The sequence below is a fragment of the Neltuma alba genome, unplaced genomic scaffold (assembly GCF_004799145.2).
Source record: "Neltuma alba isolate B1F8T4 unplaced genomic scaffold, ASM479914v2 tig00001742_pilon, whole genome shotgun sequence".
In the NCBI taxonomy this organism is placed as follows: domain Eukaryota; kingdom Viridiplantae; phylum Streptophyta; class Magnoliopsida; order Fabales; family Fabaceae; genus Neltuma; species Neltuma alba.
Window position 1 is genome coordinate 155 of NW_021632590.1, and position 21,265 is coordinate 21,419.

General features: G+C 35.9%; 4 protein-coding genes across 4 annotated transcripts; 3 read left to right on the top strand and 1 right to left on the bottom strand.

The window, feature by feature from the left end:
• Positions 1-232: 232 nt before the first annotated feature.
• Positions 233-2,598, top strand: LOC114762463 (mitochondrial arginine transporter BAC2-like). Its single transcript, XM_028951948.1, has 2 exons — positions 233-867; positions 1,921-2,598. The coding sequence occupies exons 1-2, from the start codon at positions 634-636 to the stop codon at positions 2,596-2,598; spliced, it is 912 nt and encodes a 303-aa protein (XP_028807781.1). The 5' UTR covers positions 233-633.
• Positions 2,599-6,778: 4,180 nt separating this feature from the next.
• LOC114762508 (E3 ubiquitin-protein ligase synoviolin B-like) lies at positions 6,779-7,483 on the top strand. The gene has a single exon (XM_028952005.1). It carries the CDS (start codon positions 6,779-6,781, stop codon positions 7,481-7,483), a length of 705 nt encoding a protein of 234 aa, XP_028807838.1.
• A 5,594-nt stretch (positions 7,484-13,077) lies between these two features.
• On the top strand, positions 13,078-18,621 carry LOC114762452 (kinesin-like protein KIN-13B). The gene is made up of 12 exons (XM_028951940.1): positions 13,078-13,420; positions 13,767-13,982; positions 14,508-14,696; positions 14,971-15,072; positions 15,314-15,391; positions 15,473-15,554; positions 15,953-16,112; positions 16,187-16,489; positions 16,947-17,165; positions 17,345-17,687; positions 17,772-17,837; positions 18,312-18,621. The coding sequence occupies exons 1-12, from the start codon at positions 13,256-13,258 to the stop codon at positions 18,489-18,491; spliced, it is 2,103 nt and encodes a 700-aa protein (XP_028807773.1). The 5' UTR covers positions 13,078-13,255; the 3' UTR covers positions 18,492-18,621.
• Positions 18,622-19,678: 1,057 nt separating this feature from the next.
• On the bottom strand, positions 19,679-20,483 carry LOC114762489 (uncharacterized). Its single transcript, XM_028951984.1, has one exon. The coding sequence runs from the start codon at positions 20,443-20,445 to the stop codon at positions 19,807-19,809; it is 639 nt and encodes a 212-aa protein (XP_028807817.1). The 5' UTR covers positions 20,446-20,483; the 3' UTR covers positions 19,679-19,806.
• Between the last annotated feature and the right edge of the window lie 782 nt (positions 20,484-21,265).

Genomic DNA, 21,265 nt, shown 5'->3' on the forward strand with positions numbered 1-21,265 from the left:
CAATTTTATTTTTCAATTTTTAATATTCAAGTTGGTAACCACTAGACTGAACGCACCCATGAGCCCATGAATCACCAGCCTACACCAGTAAGCCAACTATTGGTCCACGTGTCCCACTCGCATTGCTCCTCATGAAAGGGAACGGTGGCATTTTGCGCTTTTTCTCGCTCCTCTCCCTCCCAACAAAAAAATATAAGCTCTCGCTGGCCCCTGCTTCCGCCTATTATCAACAAACCGATATCTGGGTTCTCTTATCTGTTCTCTGTTTTCTCTGTCTCGGGAAAAAAGGCTTGGTGAAAAGTATCTGGTTACAAGGCTACAAAATAAAAGGGCTTGCCATTTTTGATCGTTTTAGGGAACAATATAAACGATTCGAGTTGCAACCAAGAACGTGGGAGGAAAATCGCCCCTTTAGATTGTTTTCTTTTAAGATTTGCAGAGCAGAGAAGAAGAACCCAGAGAGAAAATCAAGTAAGTAACTTTTTCGAGGATTTGTAAAGCAATTTGATCCGTGCAAGCAACAGCAAGAAAAAGAGTTTTAACTTTTGGGGTCTTTTGTGCTCGCACGATAAGTTGGTCAATCGGTTCTTCAGAGTTGGTTGGGGTATTTTGATTAATGAGAAAGAGAAGATAATGGATTTCTGGCCAGAATTTCTTGCGAGCAGCTGGGGCAGAGAGTTCGTCGCCGGAGGATTTGGAGGCATTGCCGGAATATTCTCCGGCTACCCCCTCGACACCCTCCGCATCCGTCAGCAGAGCTCCAACAAAGGCTCTGCTTTCAGCATTCTCAGACATGTGGTGGCCAAGGAAGGACCATTTGCTCTGTACAGAGGCATGGCTGCTCCTTTAGCCTCTGTCACTTTCCAGGTCCATTCTACTTTTCATCTCTTCCCTCCATTGTTTTTTCTTTTGTGTTTAATCCTAAATGTTAGATACAGATTCAACTAAGAAATTAGTTCGCTCAGGTAAGAAATAAGAAAATTCTTTGGTTGTGGGACCATAAGTCCAGAACCTTATCACCATGAATGATACTTCATATAACTGATCATCCAGAACCTACCAATTTCTCAAATGATTTTGAAGTTTGATTGGGTATTAAGCTTTGTTCTGATGGATTCATCTGAAGGAACTTGATAGTTGGAATCGTGTTAAAGCGATACCAGTGGGCCAACGTGCCGCACCTCCAGGGATAAACTAGATTTTATTTTCAGTGCTGATTGATTCCTTTTAAAAAAGCAACTTTCCCAGTTTTTGTTTTTCATGATGAGATCAATGAATCTTCTTCTTTCTGAGTTGGTGGCGAACTTCAGGATAAGGTTTCCCTGATTTCATACCCCTTTTTAGAATTCTAGCATTAAATATTATTTAGATCAGATTTTTGTTTTGTTTACTCAATGTTTTAGTGTGGGGTACGTCTTCTCAAATAACTTGGATAGGAATCAAACGTGGCTACTAAACAAAAATAGTCAAATAGGGAGGGCCAAGAGCCCAAAACAAGAGTATTACGAGTTTTTTTTTTTTTCTTTTACGGACAACACAACAATGAAAATGTGCAATTTTGATATCCTGCAATACTGGGACGCGAGAATCGTCTCTGAATTGAAATCTCTTTTTAAATTTAAGGGTCACATCAGGAAGATGCTTGTTGATACCAATTTGTTGAACCACCCACTTGTGGATTATTGAGGGCCAGCGTGTGGTGTTTGTGTTTTTTATAACATGAAGCCCAGGGCACGAGATGGGACTAACTAACTTCACCTTTAAGCCATGTGGGGTGCCTTAGCCTTAGGGCCACATGTCCTATAACAAGGCCATAGGTTATTTAGGGTCTCAGAAAGGGATAAAAAATTTTTATCTTTGTTTGAAATTTTGAAAGTTTGAGTACTTTATGTTGACTATTTCTAGCTTTTATTGTTGCAGAATGCCATGGTATTTCAAATCTACGCAGTTTTCTCAAGAGCATGTGACACATCATTGTCAGCCACCGACCCTCCGTCGTACAAGGGCGTGGCTCTCGGAGGATTCACCACCGGAGCCGTACAGAGTCTCCTCCTTTCACCGGTAGAACTGGTCAAGATTCGACTTCAGCTCCAAAACACAGGCAACGTGACAGAATCTCACAAAGGTCCCTCACAAGTAGCCAAGACCATATGGAAGAAAGAGGGTCTGAAGGGAATTTACAGAGGTCTGGGCATCACTGTGCTCAGAGACGCCCCTTCCCATGGCTTCTACTTCTGGACCTACGAGTACATGAGAGAACAACTCCACCCAGGTTGCAGAAAAAGTGGCCAAGAAAGCTTGAACACCATGTTAATGGCAGGAGGTCTAGCTGGAGTAGCGAGCTGGGTTTGTTGCTATCCTTTGGATGTTATAAAGACGAGACTTCAAGCTCAAACCCCATCTTCAGTGAAGTACCGAGGCATTTTTGATTGTCTCAGAAAGAGTGTGAAAGAAGAAGGGTCCACTGTGTTATGGCGAGGTTTAGGAACTGCGGTTGCAAGAGCATTTGTGGTGAATGGAGCTATATTCTCTGCTTATGAGATTTCTCTAAGGTGTTTGTTTAGCAATGGAACTATTCAAATGGAAGAAGCTATTTGAAGAAGAGAAGGAAGCGATTATAGGTTCAATATGGGAAGTCGACAGAATATACAACATATCAGTTGGTGGTGTTCTGAATCTGATAAACATTCAAGTTTCGATTTGATATTATATTTCACAGTCATTACTTGATGTAATTGCCAAATATATCAATATTTCTATATCAAGCAAATAAAGATGGAAAATTTTTCAATCTTTTGTTTTTACCACATTCCTTTTAGAGCATTCGGAAGCACATAGTATTCATCAGTTGCTTTTCTTGATCTTGCTTCTCAAGTTTCTCTGTTTCTGTAGTGGCCATTAATGAAACCATAGGAAGGCCTTCTAGTACAATACAAGCATATACAAGAGAAACATGCACAATAAACCCATAAGCTTGAAACAAGACAATAAGAAATATAAAAACAATGGAAAAGAGAATAGATGATTTTGTGATTCTTAGCAAGAGGAATAAGGATGAATCTGGTTCGTTGAAAAAAAAAAAAAATCATCACAACGCAGTGCAGATGCTGGTAAAAGCAACAAACTTTGGCTTTGAGCCTTTGAGCCTAATCTGCTTTTGAAAGAAAAAGTCATTTACTAATAACAAACATAACTTAAAGTTAATGTTGAGTTTTACTTGCCATTTAAAGTCAAATACTATAACTAAATCTAGCGACAATTATTAGTTCTTCGTAACGTAGTAAATTAATATTCAAATTTTTATTGAAAGAAATGCTTATATTTACTATTTCACAGCATCTTAAAAAAAATATTTTAAGAGTCAAAACGGGACTTAGCATAACTAAGAGCCATTCCATTTATAGTGAGACGGGGAAAATGAACTGGAAAAAGAAGAATTAAAAACTATAGAGGGAGTTATGAAGTCCGCACCCCATATTGTTAAGATAAGAATAAATAAAAAAATAATTTGCTTGTCCTTATAATTTTATCAAATTTTGAATCACGTCTTTATAATTTTTTTTTAAATTTCATTCTTAACGTTTATTTCGTTAGTGGTGTTGGTCCTTCTGTCAAATAAACTTGCAAGCGCCGTTAATTTGAGTTAACAAGGAAGAAGTGGCCTGAATAAAATCTGATTAAGCACCCTCGCGTGATCTTCGTCTGCCTTCCCTCCCACAATGCCAATGGGTTATGCGCTGCGGTTCAGTTTCGGGGCCAATTGATTTCAGAAAGTCTCTTACAGGGCCACTCACTATCCTGTTTTCTGCTTCAAAAAACAGAGTAACCTTTTGGGAAGCATTTGTTCAGTTGCAGAAGACAAGCCTATCTTATGTGTGAATGCCATATTTACTAACTTGACCCCTTAAAAACTGGAGTTCTCAAGAGTTACTCTATCATGATTTTCAAGATTATTTCTGCAGTTGCTTTTCCATTACAATTTTACTATATATTCATTCATTCATGAGAGCCAAGAAGCATGTGCGTGTATAATGTACAACCCCCATCCTGAGATATACATAAAAAGTGAACGACACATAAGTACCCATTGTTCATCTTCCTCTGCTTCTCCACAGAGTTCCAGGAACAAACTATTGTGAGTTTCCAAAAGATCATATATATAAATCAAACGCAGAGGCAGAGCGTTTTTTTTTTTTTGGCACTGAGGAAGGGTATATGTTGAACTCAATGTGTGTATTTAGAGATTTGGAGTCATTAAGGAGTGAGAAACGGCTTTGGGATGAAGCAAGTTAGTGTGGGCTTATGTCAATGAACCTGGTTGCAAATAAAGAAGGAAAAGCGCAAAGATGTGGGTCATTAGCTTTCGTTTTTCGAGTGTTAAATTGTTCAAAATGAAGACTTTGTGAAATTGACTAGGTTAAAAGGCCTGAGTTCTAACTGTGGCGAATTCTGCTATGTCAATGAGTTCTAGCAGTTCCATTGCTTTGAACTGGCCTGCAAAACACACCCTGTCGGCTTCGCATGTGTTTTTAGTCAGATTTTATTCAAGCCACTTCATCCCCCTTAACTCATATTAACAGTGTTTGCAAGTTGATTTCACAGAAGTACCAACACCCCTAATTGAATAAACATTAAGGATGAAATAAAAAAGAAAAAAATTATAAAGACCTGATTCAAAATTTGATGAAAATATGAATACTAATAGACTAATTTTTTCCAATAAAAAATTAGGAACTAAAGAAGGGTTAATGTGTAAATTTGTTCCTCATCATATTTCTCATGTACAAATTTATCCCAATTTTTTTAATGGTGTAATTTTACCTCTTATTATTTTTTTGGCACTCCCAAAGACCAGGGATATAGTCACATAAAAAAAATTACGGATAAAACTGTACTCAAAAAAAGATTGGCGACAAAATTGCATCACTAAAAATAGGGGACATAAATTTGCACCTACGAAATAGGATCGAAGCAAATTTGCACTTTAGCCCATTAAGGAAAGAAATTTAAAAGTTTTAAAGCCGCTTATGAATTAACGAAAAAGGCTAATAACTTTTAATATATGAAGTAAAAAATTTTAACGAAAATAATTTTCATATGTGTAATAGGTTTTAATTTAATATGTTTAATTCTTACTAGGAGTAAAAAAAAGATAATTAAAGAAAGAAGATTAAAAGCTTTTAACCACGTGAAATTAAAAAAATATTCGAAGCGCTGATAAAAAAAAAATTCTAGGCTAGTAATGAAAATTTCATATGATTAGATAAATAAGAGATGTTAATTTCTAGTCAGATTACAATTTAAATGAAAATTTTATATCATTAACGGTTAGCTGGCATTTCGTTTCAATATATCCGATCCCAAGATCTGTAAATTATCGGTTATAAAACTAATTTAATTCAGCCATTATATAAAAGGTAAAAATCGCGTCATATCTTTCTTTTGTTCTCCACGTTTAACTTCATATACATAATTGATATAAATAATATTTATTTCCTTATAAAATATTAATCAATATTATTTTTTTACTGACATATATATGAAAAGGGCCAGAAAAGATATACGGGATAAGAAATAGTTAAGATTTGATCTAATATCTAGGATTATGGCCCATTAAGAATTTGAACAAAGACCAGAGAACAAGGGTTATTTATCTTTAATATTCTGCAATATCTTTGTTATCTCTTGGTTCTTGAATGAATTGAACCTATCCGTTCGACTTCGATCCCCTCCTTTCCCGTTTTGTGTGCAGCACCATATATCAGGTCAGTCTCTCTTTCTCGTCCGGCGACTCTCTTCTCTTCCCGTTTAATGGCATCATTTTGTTTCTTTTCCTTTTCTACTGATTCTATACAAGATGAACTTCTTGTCATTATCTGGATTGAATATTCCCTGTCAGTGTTATGGGTGGATTGACAGATAAATTACTTTATGTGTTACATTTAGTTTATCTCTTTCACCATGCGGCTAATCAATTTTATATACTTGAATTGTACTACATATAATGAATTAATTACTTGATCCTAAAATGCTGCTTGATACAAATCATTGAGAATCAGGGACAAGAATTATCATTGCAATTGAAAAAAAATTATTAAAAAAGTCTTTAACATGAGTAATTACTCGTTATATGGGATTATGCAAACTCATAAAAGTAGAATTGGGGAATACCACTTTCCCTTATGGTATTCGTCAATCTCAGACCTATGTATTTGTTTAATTCTACGTAACAAGCAATCTCTCATGTTAAATATCTTTTTAATAGATTTTCTTAATTCCAATCCCAATCCCAATCCATATCCTTCATTTTCAATATTTCATAACAAACATTACCTAAGTTCTCATTGCACGTCTCATCGTAGGCTTATATACCAGATCTCAGAAAGATCTAAATAAAGAAGAACGAAGTCTAGAGATAATATTTTCTTAACTGAATAACTTGGAGAGATTCAAAGTGCCGTATTTTATGGTATTTAATTTATACTAACGCCGTGATTCATGGTATGGTGCCTTGCTTTGTTGTTTATTCTTTATGCACCATATGTGTGTGTGTGTGTGTGTGAGTGTGTCCATATATACATATATATATATAGTAAATTCCTTAATTATCTTCTAACATTTGTGTAGTCAGATGATAATTACCTTCCCTTTATCTGTAATTAGAAACCCAAGCAACTTTAATATCGTTAGCTTTTCACAATGATGATATATGGATTTTTCAACCTTTCCCCAGAATAACTGATCAAATTGCTTTTTTTTTTTTAAGGGAAAAAAGACTATGGAGTCACATCTTCTTGACGACTCACGCATATATGAGTGTAAAATCCATTCATGGGGCGAAGCTCCTTATTATATCAAGTTCGATTTTTTAGATGGGAATCCAGCACTTCCTCCCTCTGGTAGATGCTTCAATATCAGAACTTTTTTAGAAGAACGCTATTACAGCCATGCTTCAAACATGCATCTTACTAGTGCAGCACATACCCATGCTGCTAGATATGATTTTTTCAACATCTCAATCAAGTCAATAAAGCAAGCCACAAATTACATTCTTTCTATTCTTAATGTTCCTGAAAAAAATCAGAAATCTATGGCACAACAGATTTTAAATTTCGTAGAAAACATGGCAAACAACACACACCCAAGTTTTCGTATGATGTTTATGATTGTGATGGTGAATGCTGACATTTTTTACCACAACAATGACAACTACGATCAAGCTACAGAAATATCTATGAAAGATCAGCTTTGCTTGGCAAAGCTTGCAACTGAAGCATCCAACAATAAATTGAAGGGAGTGAAGCTTCAACAAGAAGAAGGGTTGGATGCTTGTCCAATTTGTTTAGAAGATTTCAGGATTGATGCAGTTCAAATGCCTTGTTCCCATTTTTTTCATGGAAATTGCATTGTTAACTGGTTGTTGAAGAAGAATAATTGCCCTATATGTCGCTTGGCAATTCCATCAAGTGGTGAACTTCCTTGAAAAAAACTAGAAATATTTCTTTCAGTATTTATTTTTATTTATATGTTTTATATGTTAGCATTAATTAATTACTTACATATTATTGAATTTTGAATATTTACTATTTTGTGTATGTTAGCGGATGACAATAGACTTTTAGAAGTTAAGAATGGTTGAAGTATGTTTTTCTCACATGTGTGCACTACTCCCCCTTATCCTATTTATAAGAGCTTAAAGTTTAGGGTTCGTACTAACAAACAAGTTGAAAACTACAGCATCTAATGTTGCACCTCTTCTTGAAGGCCCTGATCTAAATCACTGATTAAGTCTACGATTAGTATTCTTTTGGTAGAGAATGAATTGCACAGTAATTAGATAACCTTAACAAGCTTGATTTAAAAGAAGTACTACAGCATGAGATGGAACATATAAAATCTAATTATCGGTCCGCACCTTCAAAAGAAGAAGAAATTTGTAATGCCTAAGAAGCGAGGACGATCAGGATCTCAAGATAGGCAAACTGGTAAAAAGATAATGGACATGGCATAATAATACCACAAACACAAAGCTCCAAGTGCAGTGAGTAGGCAGAAAAAGAAAAAGCTTAGTAAACTGGACGCATTCTTTCCTACGCACTTTTGCAGGGCCTGTGCTACACAGCAGAATAAGAATCCGCAGTTGTATTCCACAATCACATGAAGATAATGAAATGATAAAAATTTGAGTTTGATACGAATTTTTTGAGTGTTCTGTTTTGGAAAGCCGTTGAGGATTGACGAGTAATGAGAAGCGCAACGATTCTGAATGCGCATAGATAGGCAAGATTTAAGCACCGAATAATTTGTTTTGGGAAGCTGAGGAAAACAATAGCACGATGTTTCAGGATTTTATCTCCTCGGCTTCCTGCCCTTTTTGTTTCCGCTTCGATTTTTGACGATAATTTTCGTTTGTTTTTTTTTTTTTAGAATGGTTGAAGTGATTACTTAAATTTCAATATCATATTAATTTTTATTCTCTCACTATTCGTATATAGGCACATATGAAAGTGACACATAGCCCCACTTGATAGGTATCCAATCTAATGCGAACTAATTCTACCTTGTTCGAAATTCTTTTATAGTACTAGTAATATTTTTCTACACAAATTTCATTAAATGACATTTTTTCGTTCCCTAATAAATGATTTTTCCTGACCCCTATTCAAGTAGGGTTTGGTTTTACAAAGGCAAAAAATGTTTTCGATGCAAACAGGTTCCTTTTTTTATGTCATTTTTTTCTAAGGATTTTTTTTTATCAATTGCGTTAAGTAAGTTAAAATTCCCTTTTTTTAAGGAAAAAAAAAGATTATGGAGTCTTAGCTTCATGATGATTATCGCATATATGAGTGTAAAATTCAGTCACGAGGTGAATCGGCGAAGCTCCCTTGTTATATCAGTTTCAATTTTTTAGAAGAATGCTATTATAAGAGTTGTTCGGAACACCTCAAAAACATTTTTTAGAAACACTTTTCCACCAATCAAAGTAAACTCCTCTATATATTCACTTCGTATACTATAAAAAAACTTTTAAAACTATAGTTTTGTTTCTATCCAAACAGTCCCTAGTCATGCTTTAAACATGCATCTTACCAAAGCAGTACATATCGATACTGCCAGATATGATGTTACAACATCTCAAAAAAGTCAATAAAGCAAGCGAGCAAAGCATGGCAAACAATATACATGCATCTTTTCGTAGGCTGTTATTGTGATCGTCGTGAATGCTGACATTTTTCACCACAACAATAACAATTACGACCAAGCTATTTGTCAAGCAAAACTTGCAAGTAAAGCATCTAACAATAAATTGAAGAGAGTAAAGTTTTGACAGGAAGAAGGATTGAGTGCTTGTAAATTTTAATTTGTTTGATAGATTTTATGGTTGATGCATTTCAAATGCCTTGTTTTCATTTTTTTTTTTTTTGGAAACTGCATTGTTATTGGCAATTTTTTCAAATGGAGAACTTGAAAAAACTAGAAATGTTTCTTTAAGTAGTTATTTATATTTATATGTTTTATATATTAGCATTAATTAGTTAGCAAATTCTTATAATAAGGAGCATGACACATAGATACATAGCCCTACTTGATAGGCATGCATTTTTTCTGCCAAAGCTACTTTGTAACAACGGAAAATATAAATAAAGTGCTAAGAAAAGGCAAAAGAGAAGCTTACATGACTAACAAATTGCAGGTGTGAATGCAATTCAGATTCCATAATAAATAAGATAAAAACCTGATCATCTGAAAATGCAGCAGCAGGGGCCAACTATTGACAATAAGGAAGCTCACTACTGCATAACCAAGACTTTTGACTTAATATCGCTCACAATCAGCTCATTAGAGATGTTATCACTTTACCTCTATTTTTGTTAATTGATTAAGATGTCTTTCTCCATTATAGAAGAGCCCCTTTATAATAATACCAACATAATATATATTTTTTCATTGTACTGATTTCAAGTTTTTCACAAAGTTGAGCATTTAAGTTACTGTAAACTTGCAATTTCTTAATTTTTTTAAGGAAACAAAAGTTGAATAAATGTGTTGTAGGTGGGGGAGGAATTCAAAAAGACGGTGAGTGGCATGGTGAAAAGCTTGAGACGAGCGATCTTCGAGTAAGAGAATGAATGAATAGTCAAAGAAGATGGCTCATTTTTATTGTAGTTTAAGGGAATGAAAAATTTTGAGGAAAACATTGTAACGCTTCATTTAGTTTAATTTAATTTACTTTGTTGTCTTGTTTGATTCATGCTTTTGTTTATTTTAAAGTAAAACTTTCAAATCCTTTTAACTAATTTCACAATTTCTCACGATATTACCATTTAGATTGCTTTTCTATTAAACTTATAACTCAAACCATTCTCAATTAAAAAATGAACAACTAATATGTAATTTCATTTTCAACATTAATAAAAATGGAATTTAATTGAATAGTATAAAATGTTAAATTAAATCTTAACTTATTTCATAAATAAGATCTATATATAGTTTAGTATATATACACTGTGATGTGGCCTTTTTAGATGCATGTTGCACGCATTATGATATTATTAAGTCATGAATGCAGATTAAGGAGATTCTATCTCACTATCCATTATGATCATTCACGGACAAGAAATCAAAGTTTAAAAAACACGACGTGGAGTTAACAACTCTAATACCACTATTGTGGTTAGGGCAAAAAAGATAAGAACATAGAGGTGAGAGAAAAGAGACCTAAGGAAACGGAAGAGAGAGATGAGAGAAAGAGGGATTTTCTGAATGGTACTGTGATATTGCATGTTAGATCTGATTTACAATAAGGAAGAGACTTATTTATAAGCCATTTAAGCCCGAGCTCATAACGGGCTAGCTCGTTTAAGCCTGAGCACGTGACAGACGGACTAGCCTATTTTTCTAATGCTACTTGGTAGCCTGTTGGATTTGGATCCTTTATAGCCACCATATTTTCACCAGCATTATCATCTTTGGTGAGGTTTACGGTGGCTAGGGGGAGAGTAGGGAAGTCCATGACCTCGATGACTAGTTTACACCCTAAAAGAAGCTTAAACTGTTGATCAGTTGAGCCGGGCACTTCGGTCAAGGTGATTCGAACCCTACCAGCCATGGGAAAGAACTTACAGAGAGAAAATGCTAGAAAATGTGTAGAGAGGAGATTGGTCAAAGTGAGAAAATGGCAAGACTAAAATGAGTGTTTTTGTGTATATAGGCATGCCTGTTAACATTTCCGCCTTCCCGTCTTAACTGATATCAGTGCAAGGGCCTCATGCCATCATGATAGGTTTGTGTTAGATCAAATCTGGATCATCGAGATTCAATTTGGACGGTCTAGAAGGGTTTTGATCATAATAACTCGTAAAATTATTTTGTATGTATTTGGAGGGGCAAAGGAAAGATGAGATTCACATAAGTGAGGTGAAAGAATTTAACTATTTATTAATAATTTTATAAAATATTAAAATTAGATTTTTTGAATCCAAATCTCTACTGGTAATGATAGAGTTGTTTACGGGATGAGACGAGACCAAAGTAGGCTTGTCTCAGTAAACAAGGACAGGATGAGATTTCCATCCCCTGTCCCGTGGCCGTCCCCATCCCATGAGGACTAAGCCGTCCAGTTCAATTTTTTCTATTACAAACCATTGAATTTTCTGGGTCTGGATCTTTTTTTTATCTTGTAATATTTATTTTTATTAGGCTTCTGAAGATAAAAACACTAAAAAAAATATTATGTAAAAAACCCAATTATATAATACAAAAAAGGTACAAAAACAATATTATAAAATACTGTTAAAAACACTATATAATTGCTTTATGAATTATTCTATTGAGAAATAAGATTTTGTTGAGATAATATTGTAACTTAATAGCTAAAAATGCAAAAAATAATTACTACCTCCGATCCTAATTATAAGAGCCAATTAACTAATTTGAGGAGATTAAGCAAATAAGTTGAGTTAGTTATTTGTCCTAAATAGGTGTTGTCTTTCCTAAAATATCATTGCTAATCAAATGTATTGACTATAACTATAATTATTAGAAGGACTATCTTGGAAAAAATTGAGTAAATATGAGAGACAAAGTGGATTGAAGTCTTATATTTAGGACCAAAATAAAAGTCAAACAGGATTTTATATTAAGGACCGGAGATAGTATTATTAATAAGTGAATTGAATAATATAATAATAATTGTTAATTTATAAGTAATTTTTTTAAAAAAGAAAATATGTCGAGATGGGGTTGGGATGACTCTGTCCCGTCTTGTCCTGAAACATTTTTATCCCGTCGTTGGGATATGAGGAGATGGTCAAGATAGGACAAATTTATTTTTTTGGTACAAAAGATAGGACAGGTTAAACACCTCTATGTGACTATAGGAATATTGGTATTTTGCCACCTTGCTTACTCAGCCCCAACAAACATAGCCACCAGAAGCATCCGGCCCGGCCAATTATGGAAGACAGGGGACTAGAATACAAATAAAGGGCTGGATGTTTTGAGAAGGCCTAGTGTCTAAGTTAAGCCTGACAACATTGGGCCGTAGACCCAATAACCACAACACCGGCGCGGGGCACCGCAGCAAAATGCAACGCACCGTTCACCAATGACCCGTTCGATTTCAAGACGGTATCACGACACGTGGCATCTTCATGTGAACTCCTCAAAGAATGAATAATTTTTGAATGTGAAGCCAAGCGCGGAGCGATGAAGGATCGCCCGAAAATCTAAACGGAACATGGCGGTCCCCACACCATGTGGGACGGCGTGTGATGGAAGAACAATTTCGAAACCCACGGGACCCATCGCTACATCGTCGCTTCTGTTTGCTAGGCCGAAAACTCGCACGTTCCTTCTGTTGCCACGTGCCGATCCCAGTCTCCCCTCCTTCTCAAGGAATTTCAAAGACATGTCTCAGTACGTGATTCATTTCATTCTTCCTGTATCTTCGGTTGTACACTACAGTCCGCACAGCCTTTTAGCATCTACTGTAGTTCATCAGCTCTGTCACGCTTTCTTCATTCCCCGTCTTTTTATTCTCCTCCGATTCCATTGAGCTTTACGTCCGCATTGTTGAAGCATTTTCTGTGACAACTCCGCGGATAAAGATTCCGATCGGTTTGGGGAAGGAATACTCTGATCGGAGCTGGCTTTGAGTTTCAGAGCTTGAAAGTGGAGTTGCTGTGATTTGATCTGATTCTGGGTCGGGTTTTAAGGGAAATAAAGAAAAAGAACGAGGATAGAGGGAAAAAAGATGAACGGAGGAGGGAGGCAGGGACAGAGATCTGGTGCTACGGGGGTGCACCACCAACGCCAGTACTCGGACAACTTTCTGGACAGCTCATCCAATGGGAGGTGGCTGCAGTCAGCAGGTCTTCAACACCTTCAATCCTCCGGCAATCCCATTCCTCCCCTTCAGGTTCTGATCTTTAACATGTCTGTCACTGTCTCATTTCTAATCTCGCTGACGAGAAACTTGTGGAAAATGGGAGGGAAAACTTGAATTTTTTCCCCTTTTCATTGATACCCACCCTGATGCTAGTGGCACGCGCATGAACTAAGACTATATTTATTAGCAGAACTTTCTTCTTTTCTCACATTTATAATCCGAAAATAATCATAACCCTTTGCCGATGATCCAATTTTTTTTCTCTGAAAAGAAGTCTAACTACCATTATGATGATGATCTGATAATGATGTTATCTTCCGACTTTATTTCTCTGCAATTTCAATATCTACTTAGTGTATGCTTGAAATGCGAGTAGGACTATAACTTCTATGGTGGAGGAGGGATGGGAGGTAGAATGTTCAGGAATCCGCAAAGGAGCTTTAATGGGGCGAATGAATATTACACAGAACCGTCGACACCGCCTGGTAATCACCGGTCTTTAAATCAGAGGAAGAATGGTGAAGATTCACCTGGTGATTTTAGCCCTGGGCTTTTGGATCTGCATTCATTTGATACCGAACTTCTTCCTGAGGTGAATTCCTATAAATGCTTCCAATTGATTTCTGGCCTTTATGGTTCTAAACCAATCATATACTTTCCTTCAGATATGAACTCGTGGCTCATACTCACATCGCATCTTTGAAGTATACAATGTTTCAATGAATGTCTTGAAAAATTTTCATTTAGCCCCAGCATTGCCGGCTTGCTCTAGCACCTGAAATTGTCTGGACTAAGGCTTCTTACATGACAAAGAAAAAAGCAATTCAACTGCTAGAGCTCAGTTGATGTGTACCCCAAAAGATCCTGAACTCTGAACTCTTTCACCCATTAAACCCTGTTTTGGTTGATTGGCGATGTAAAGATCAGAGATGTCAAATGAATCTAGACATGATAGTGAAGTTGATTACTTGAAGACAATAAACATTGCACTCTGAAGTTGTCGTACAAAATTTTATTTTTGCTATCATTATTATTTTGCTTTTGTTTTGAATTATTGCAAGTGATTTCTCATTCTGGAAAGATGACTTAGTTTTGCTGTTACTTTCCAACGTGGCAGATGCCAGTTACCAATGTGTATGAGAGTAGTTCCACATATCATCCTGTTCGGGGTAGAAGCTTTGATGACTCTGAACCATACATTTCAAACAAACAGACTGGTAGAGCTCGTGCTCCAGAAAACAACCTCTTCAAAAGTTTTTCCGCAGACAAAGAGAAATCTAGTTCTGTAGCAAAAATTAAAGTTGTGGTATGTTCTCTCTTAAATCCAATTTACCCATTTGTTTTCTCCTCTTAATTTCTGATCCGTGGATTCATTCCTCCCTTGAAGCGTTTATGGACTGTTTGCCTGTATAGTATTACCTCCCCCCACCCCCCCCCCAAAAAAAAAAAGAAAAAAGAAACTAAATAACTTCATTAACAAATTCCTTCAACTCTGAAGATTAAGATTCGTCCTACAACATTGAGCTTTGCTTGCATCTTTAATTTTGTTTTAACATTTGGGTGTCATGATTTGAATGCAGGTGCGCAAAAGACCATTGAATAAGAAGGAGCTAACAAAGAATGAGGAAGATATTGTAGAAACATACTCCAATTCTTTAACAGTGCATGAAACTAAACTTAAGGTAAGTGTAACTGGCAAGAGGATGAGAAGTAATATCCATAGTTGAAATGCGGTATGCTTATCCTTGACTTTGAGCAATATTCAATATTTGAGGATGCTATTATCTAAGCTTCTTGGTTTGTAATTTTATTCGCATATTCCTTCACTAATTTGTGTTTATAAGAACTTTTTGGCTTGACAGTTTGATTCTAATCAATGCTTTATATTAGAAGATTTTAATTTAAAATTTGAATTCTTTGCAGGTTGACTTGACTCAATATGTAGAAAAGCACGAATTTGTTTTTGATGCTGTCTTGAATGAAGAGGTTACGAATGATGAGGTACCTTTATGTATCAAATGTTCAAATGAGTAAAAAAGGGAAATATATGTTCCTATTATATTAACATTTTCATCTTCTCAGGTTTATTGTGAAACAGTGGAGCCCATAGTTCCAATAATCTTTCAACGCACGAAGGCAACTTGCTTTGCTTATGGGCAAACAGGTGATAGCAGCAAGCCAGCTTTAGCACATCATTCTGTGAATTTAAGAAGTGATACTTGCACTTCATATCTTTTATCTCAGTATAATTTTTTCATTTTTCTGTTCATTACCAACCAAAAAAATTGTTGATCTGGAAATATATGATTATTTCAGTTTTACCTCTTTTATTTACTTTAAGCACAATTTTACAAGTAGATGTTCCTGGGTGATATAGATATTACCCAGGTTTTTTATATTACTCATGCACCATCTTGATGCCAAAACAAACCTGAGATAGTTTTAAAATCTACAACAGGTTTCATGTCCAGAGGAATTCGATGGCTTGCACTACTGTTGGCATGTATTATAATCAAGTTAGATCCTAAATAAACTTCTAAGTATTGTTTTCTACTTAAATAGGTAGCGGAAAAACATACACAATGAAGCCACTTCCGCTTAAGGCATCAAGGGACATCTTGAGATTGATGCACCATACTTACAGGAACCAGGGATTTCAGTTGTTTGTGAGTTTCTTTGAAATATATGGTGGGAAGCTCTTTGACCTCCTTAATGATCGAAAGTAAGTCAGTTTGATGCTTACTTCTTTAGCATTTGTCTGTAACCGCGTCCTCATGAGGAAATTTACTTCTGCAGAAAACTTTGCATGAGGGAGGATGGAAAGCAGCAAGTTTGCATTGTGGGTTTGCAAGAATACAGAGTATCGGATGTAGAGACCATCAAAGAGTTGATTGAGAAAGGAAGTGCCACAAGAAGTACTGGCACCACAGGTGCAAATGAGGAATCTTCTCGATCACATGCAATACTTCAGCTTGCCATCAAGAGGTTAGTTGATGGTAACGCATCCAAGCCTCCCCGTCCTGTTGGCAAGCTCTCCTTCATAGATCTTGCTGGAAGTGAACGTGGAGCTGATACCACAGACAATGACAAACAGACAAGGTAGGCTTGATGAGCTTGAAGCAGGATAAGATGTGTTAACATATCTACTTATTTACTTGACCTAAAAGTCTCAACAATAAAGCTTAACTGCTTTGTTGGTTTGGCTCTGTGCTATTTCATTCCCAAAAAATTGTAACCACAAGGTAATTTGTTGATAGAAATTTTGATTTTAGTACTGCAAATCTGGTCCTATACTTTATTATCAACTCCAGTTTCCTGCGCCCATCTATGGAGTTTGTCCTGCTGCAATATGTGAACATAACAAATACATATCATACTTGAGATTATAGCCATTGATCTCTTATTAATTTCCCCCTCTTTGCCCTTGCAAGCTTTATATATTACTCGTGCATTTTGACACCTGGTAAACTTTAGTGTATAGAACACGGTTCAGTTGTTTGGAAACCTCTTAACAGTTTTGTTTTTGTCGTTGGTTGTTTAAAATTTTATAATGCAGAATTGAAGGAGCTGAGATCAATAAGAGCTTACTTGCCTTGAAGGAGTGCATAAGAGCTCTAGATAATGACCAGGGACATATCCCTTTCAGAGGCAGCAAATTGACTGAGGTTTTGAGGGATTCATTTGTTGGCAACTCCCGCACTGTTATGATTTCATGCATATCACCAAGCTCTGGCTCGTGTGAACATACGCTTAACACATTAAGATATGCTGACAGGTAATTAAGTTTTTTTTTTTTAATTTTTTATTTTTGTGTAATGCTGATTGTTTTCATGGTTCAGCATCTCCCTCCTTCAAACCTCCCATGCTTCACAATGGCACGAAACAACTATAGCTATGATAAATGAGAAAAGAAAAATTTATGTCTTTGCTTTTACAATCTGAATGAAAATCCAGGGTGAAAAGCCTGTCAAAAGGGAACAATCCTAAAAAGGAAGTTTTATCTTCAAATTTCAACCCTAAAGAATCAACTACCATGCCTTTATCTGCGGTTACTGCGTCAACCTATGAGGACCGTGCAGCAGATACATGGCCTGAAGAAGATGAGGATGATGAATTTAGTCCGTCTGAAGAGTACTATGAGCAGGGGAAACCTTCCTGGAAGAAAAATGGGAAGATAGAATCATACAGTACTGCTCAGGACAAGTTAAAGAAGCCCAATGGTCAGGTCAGATGGAAAGACGTGCCAAAAGTTGAATCCACTACACATTCAGATGATGATTTGAATACCCTCCTCCAGGTAACTCTTGAGAGAATGGTTATCATACGGCAAAGTCTAGAGCTCGTTGTTAGATAATGTTTATTTTCCTATTTGTAATTTCAGGAGGAGGAGGACCTTGTAAATGCTCACAGGAAACAAGTAGAAGATACCATGAGTATTGTCAGAGAGGTATATAAATTTGATATCTTCGGCATTCTTTTAGATGTCTTGTCAAGAATGCAACTGAGCCATGTGCGTCAAACTTTGAAATTTCCGCTAGTTTTGTAAATGCCTTTACATTAAATGTTGAGTCGCCTGGAGCATGCTTCTCATCTTGTTGCTTTTTCACGGGTCTTGGATAAATAATGTGCTTGAAGTCTCATCCAGTGACTTGTGAAAGAGCAGCGCACACTTTCTAGAGATTTTTTGTTGGCAAAAGAAGCAAGTATATATTTGGCACCTGGTCTACCGTCTAAATAATAATAAAAACTTGGTCGTCAGGCAGTAAGCCGCATACTGCCTCTAGTGTTCATCCTAGAAAAGGAATGGCTCCGAGAAAAAAGTTCTATAGTGTTCCTCCCCATTGCATCATTCAATCTAGAGGTGGGGTCCAGGAAGTTCATCATTTGCTTATAATTAATGTTTATGCACATATGCTTACAGGAAATGAATCTCTTGGTTGAAGCTGATCAACCAGGCAATCAATTAGATGACTATGTAACAAGATTAAACGCCATTCTATCTCAGAAGGCTGCTAGTATCCTGCACTTGCAAGATCGTTTAGCTCACTTCCAGAAACGCTTAAAGGAGCATAATGTTTTGGTTTCCGCTGCTGGTTACTAACATCGTTTAGCAAGGAAGGAAAAAGTTATGTGCTTCATAAACTAAATGTGAAACCATGCATTTCTGCGGTTCAGTTGGAGATTACGTGAGATCCGGCATATCAGGCGGCATTATGCTAGATGAGTCATAATTATTCTGTATCATGATTATTCTCCCTGGGACCAGAAGCTGAAAGTCTTCACTTTATCTTTACTCAGCATTCATGTATAAAGCTCTATGTTGATGTCTGGGGGTTATGAACGGATTCTTTATTATTAAATAGTCTACTGCTTATTCGGAAGTAGATAATTATGGGAAACTGCTAAGAATTTATTCATTCAGCTTGGAGGCATATTCTGCAGCTGTAAATACCTCCTGATGTGCATTGCTGAAAGCGTTGCTATGGTAATAATAATATATCATAATTCTTACTGTACTTGGTAACATCCCAAAGGATAAAAAAAATAGATTTTGACTTGTGAGTTTGTGTTTTGTATGGATCTAAGTTATAGATTTTAAATTATACATTCCGTTTAATTCTAAAAACAGGATCATATGAAACAAATCTTGTGGATTAAGAAAGGCAGCTAATGATAGTTAATAATCTTTCCTTTTTCTTTCGAACCCATTTCTATTAAATTTTTATATTTATTGAAAAAATGAGATAATAATAGGTAAACCCTGTTTTTTCACCAACCTTTTCAATTTTATATTTGGTAATAACCAATAAATATTGTATCATACTTTGTAAAGGGTCCTACATCTATAATAAAAAAGTGTGAAAAATAGTTTTTATCTTTAGAATTTGAGAGAGTGTTATATGCGTATTTCACCTGCAAATAATTTTTTAAAAAGATCATAAACTTGTAGTTTGCCCGAAATTTAGAGAGAATGTGTGTTTTCTTGGGAGGTGGGTTTTTCTAAAGGCATGCATATATGCTTTACACTAGATTCGAGACAATGTCCCTCCCTCCATCCTTGTTTGAATTTCTAACATCCCATACGGGCGCCTCATGCTCACGGCTAAGGTTTCTAAGATGCCATGACTGTACTTGTGTTTTCTGATTTCTCACGCATTTCAAATAACTGAATAATATTTTAAATTCCATCTTAATCCTATGTTTCTTACTTTCTTCATTGATAAATTAACAAGAATTCAAGGATGCAGTGAAAACTATTGGAACCCAAAAACAAAAAGAAAACTTCCATAGCTTGTGGGAATTCAAACCAAACAAGTCAACCACACAGCACACCATGAGATGGAAAATGGGAGGCATGACATAGTAAGATGAAACAGATTTCATGTACATAAACACTCTGTAATGCGGGTATCCATTTAAGAGTTTGGTTCTGGTAAACGAGGAGGAACAGAGAACTCAGAGAGCATCTCCATGAAAAACTTGTCCACAACATCTAAGTAAACTGGACACTTGAGGCGAGAATAGTAATGGAGTGCCTCTTCTATGTCCAGTAAGTGCTCCACGTCATCAACATCCATCATCTCCATTTCCTTCATCTTCTGTATTAAAACTTGAACTTTTCCTCTTCCATTTCCCTTAGCTAAACTCAGATTTTCTTTTTGGTTCTTCTCTTTTCCTCTATCTTCTTCTCCTTCTTCTTTTCCTTCAATGCATTTCTTCGCTGGACTTTGCTTCACAAAACCCATTACGGCTTCAGTAGATTCAGCTGCATTCTCCAATATCTCTGGCTCTTCTGATTTCAACCCTGATATGATGATGCTATTTTCTTCTTCAATCATCTTTAACCTCCTGAGTTCAGATTGCCACTGATCATAAAACTCAAGGTAGAATTGTTCGCTTGTGTAGGTCTCGGCATTGCCACTTCTACGAGAGAAAGGATTGAAGGAAAATGATCTGGGTAGCTTTTGATACTCACCAAAGAAGAAGGACTTGAAATTTTGAAGAGTTTTGTGGAGGAAAAACTTGGTCTTGCTAATGCTTTCTCTGGGAAGCATTTGTGGTTCTACTCTGAGAAGGCAATGCTTTCTCTAGGTTTATGGATTCTCCAACTCCAACTCTGCCTTGAATCAGATTTACAGATAAAGAAGCATTCGACTAGTTCCTTAAAGATACCTAAAGGCAAAAGTGAATAATTTTAAGGGAGAATGACAACTAGGTATCTCATAAGAAACTTAATACTAAATTTGGTCTTTTTAAAGGTTTCAATGCTGAAATATAAGGAAAAAGAGTACTGAATTTGGAAACTTTAGTTGTGATGAGGTTTTGATTTAATATTAGACTTCCTATAAGGTCCCTAATTATCATTCTTCCTAATTTTTCACAGGTGTTATGCGTCTTATGTGTAGGTTTTTACCTTCAACCCTTTGTTCTTGGCACTGGACTGACCCAATCTTTAGGGTCCAAGACCAAATAAAGATTTTGTCCTCTGATTTGATGATTGTTCCTCCTGGAGTTAAGGATTTTCGAAGAATCAATGGACTTCCTAGTGTTAGAGTTGATGATTTATTTTTTATTACTTGAAATAAGAAGATTGTTTGGGATATGGACAAACTTAACAATCATTTTCAGTGAAAGGAAAAGAAAAAAAAGATGTTGAATAAACAAATAAAGCATGAGATTTTGGCCCTGAATGATCAAGAAATATTGTGATGCTTTGACTATTTGCTGTTGAAAGTGCAGTGATATTGATTAAGATGCAAAGCTAAAGGTAGGGGATAAATAAAAGATTATTACAATTAATGGCCTACTAACTTTTTTTCTGTTAATCAAATTTGAAACCTTTGGGACCCATGAATCGAATTTACTTAGTGGCAT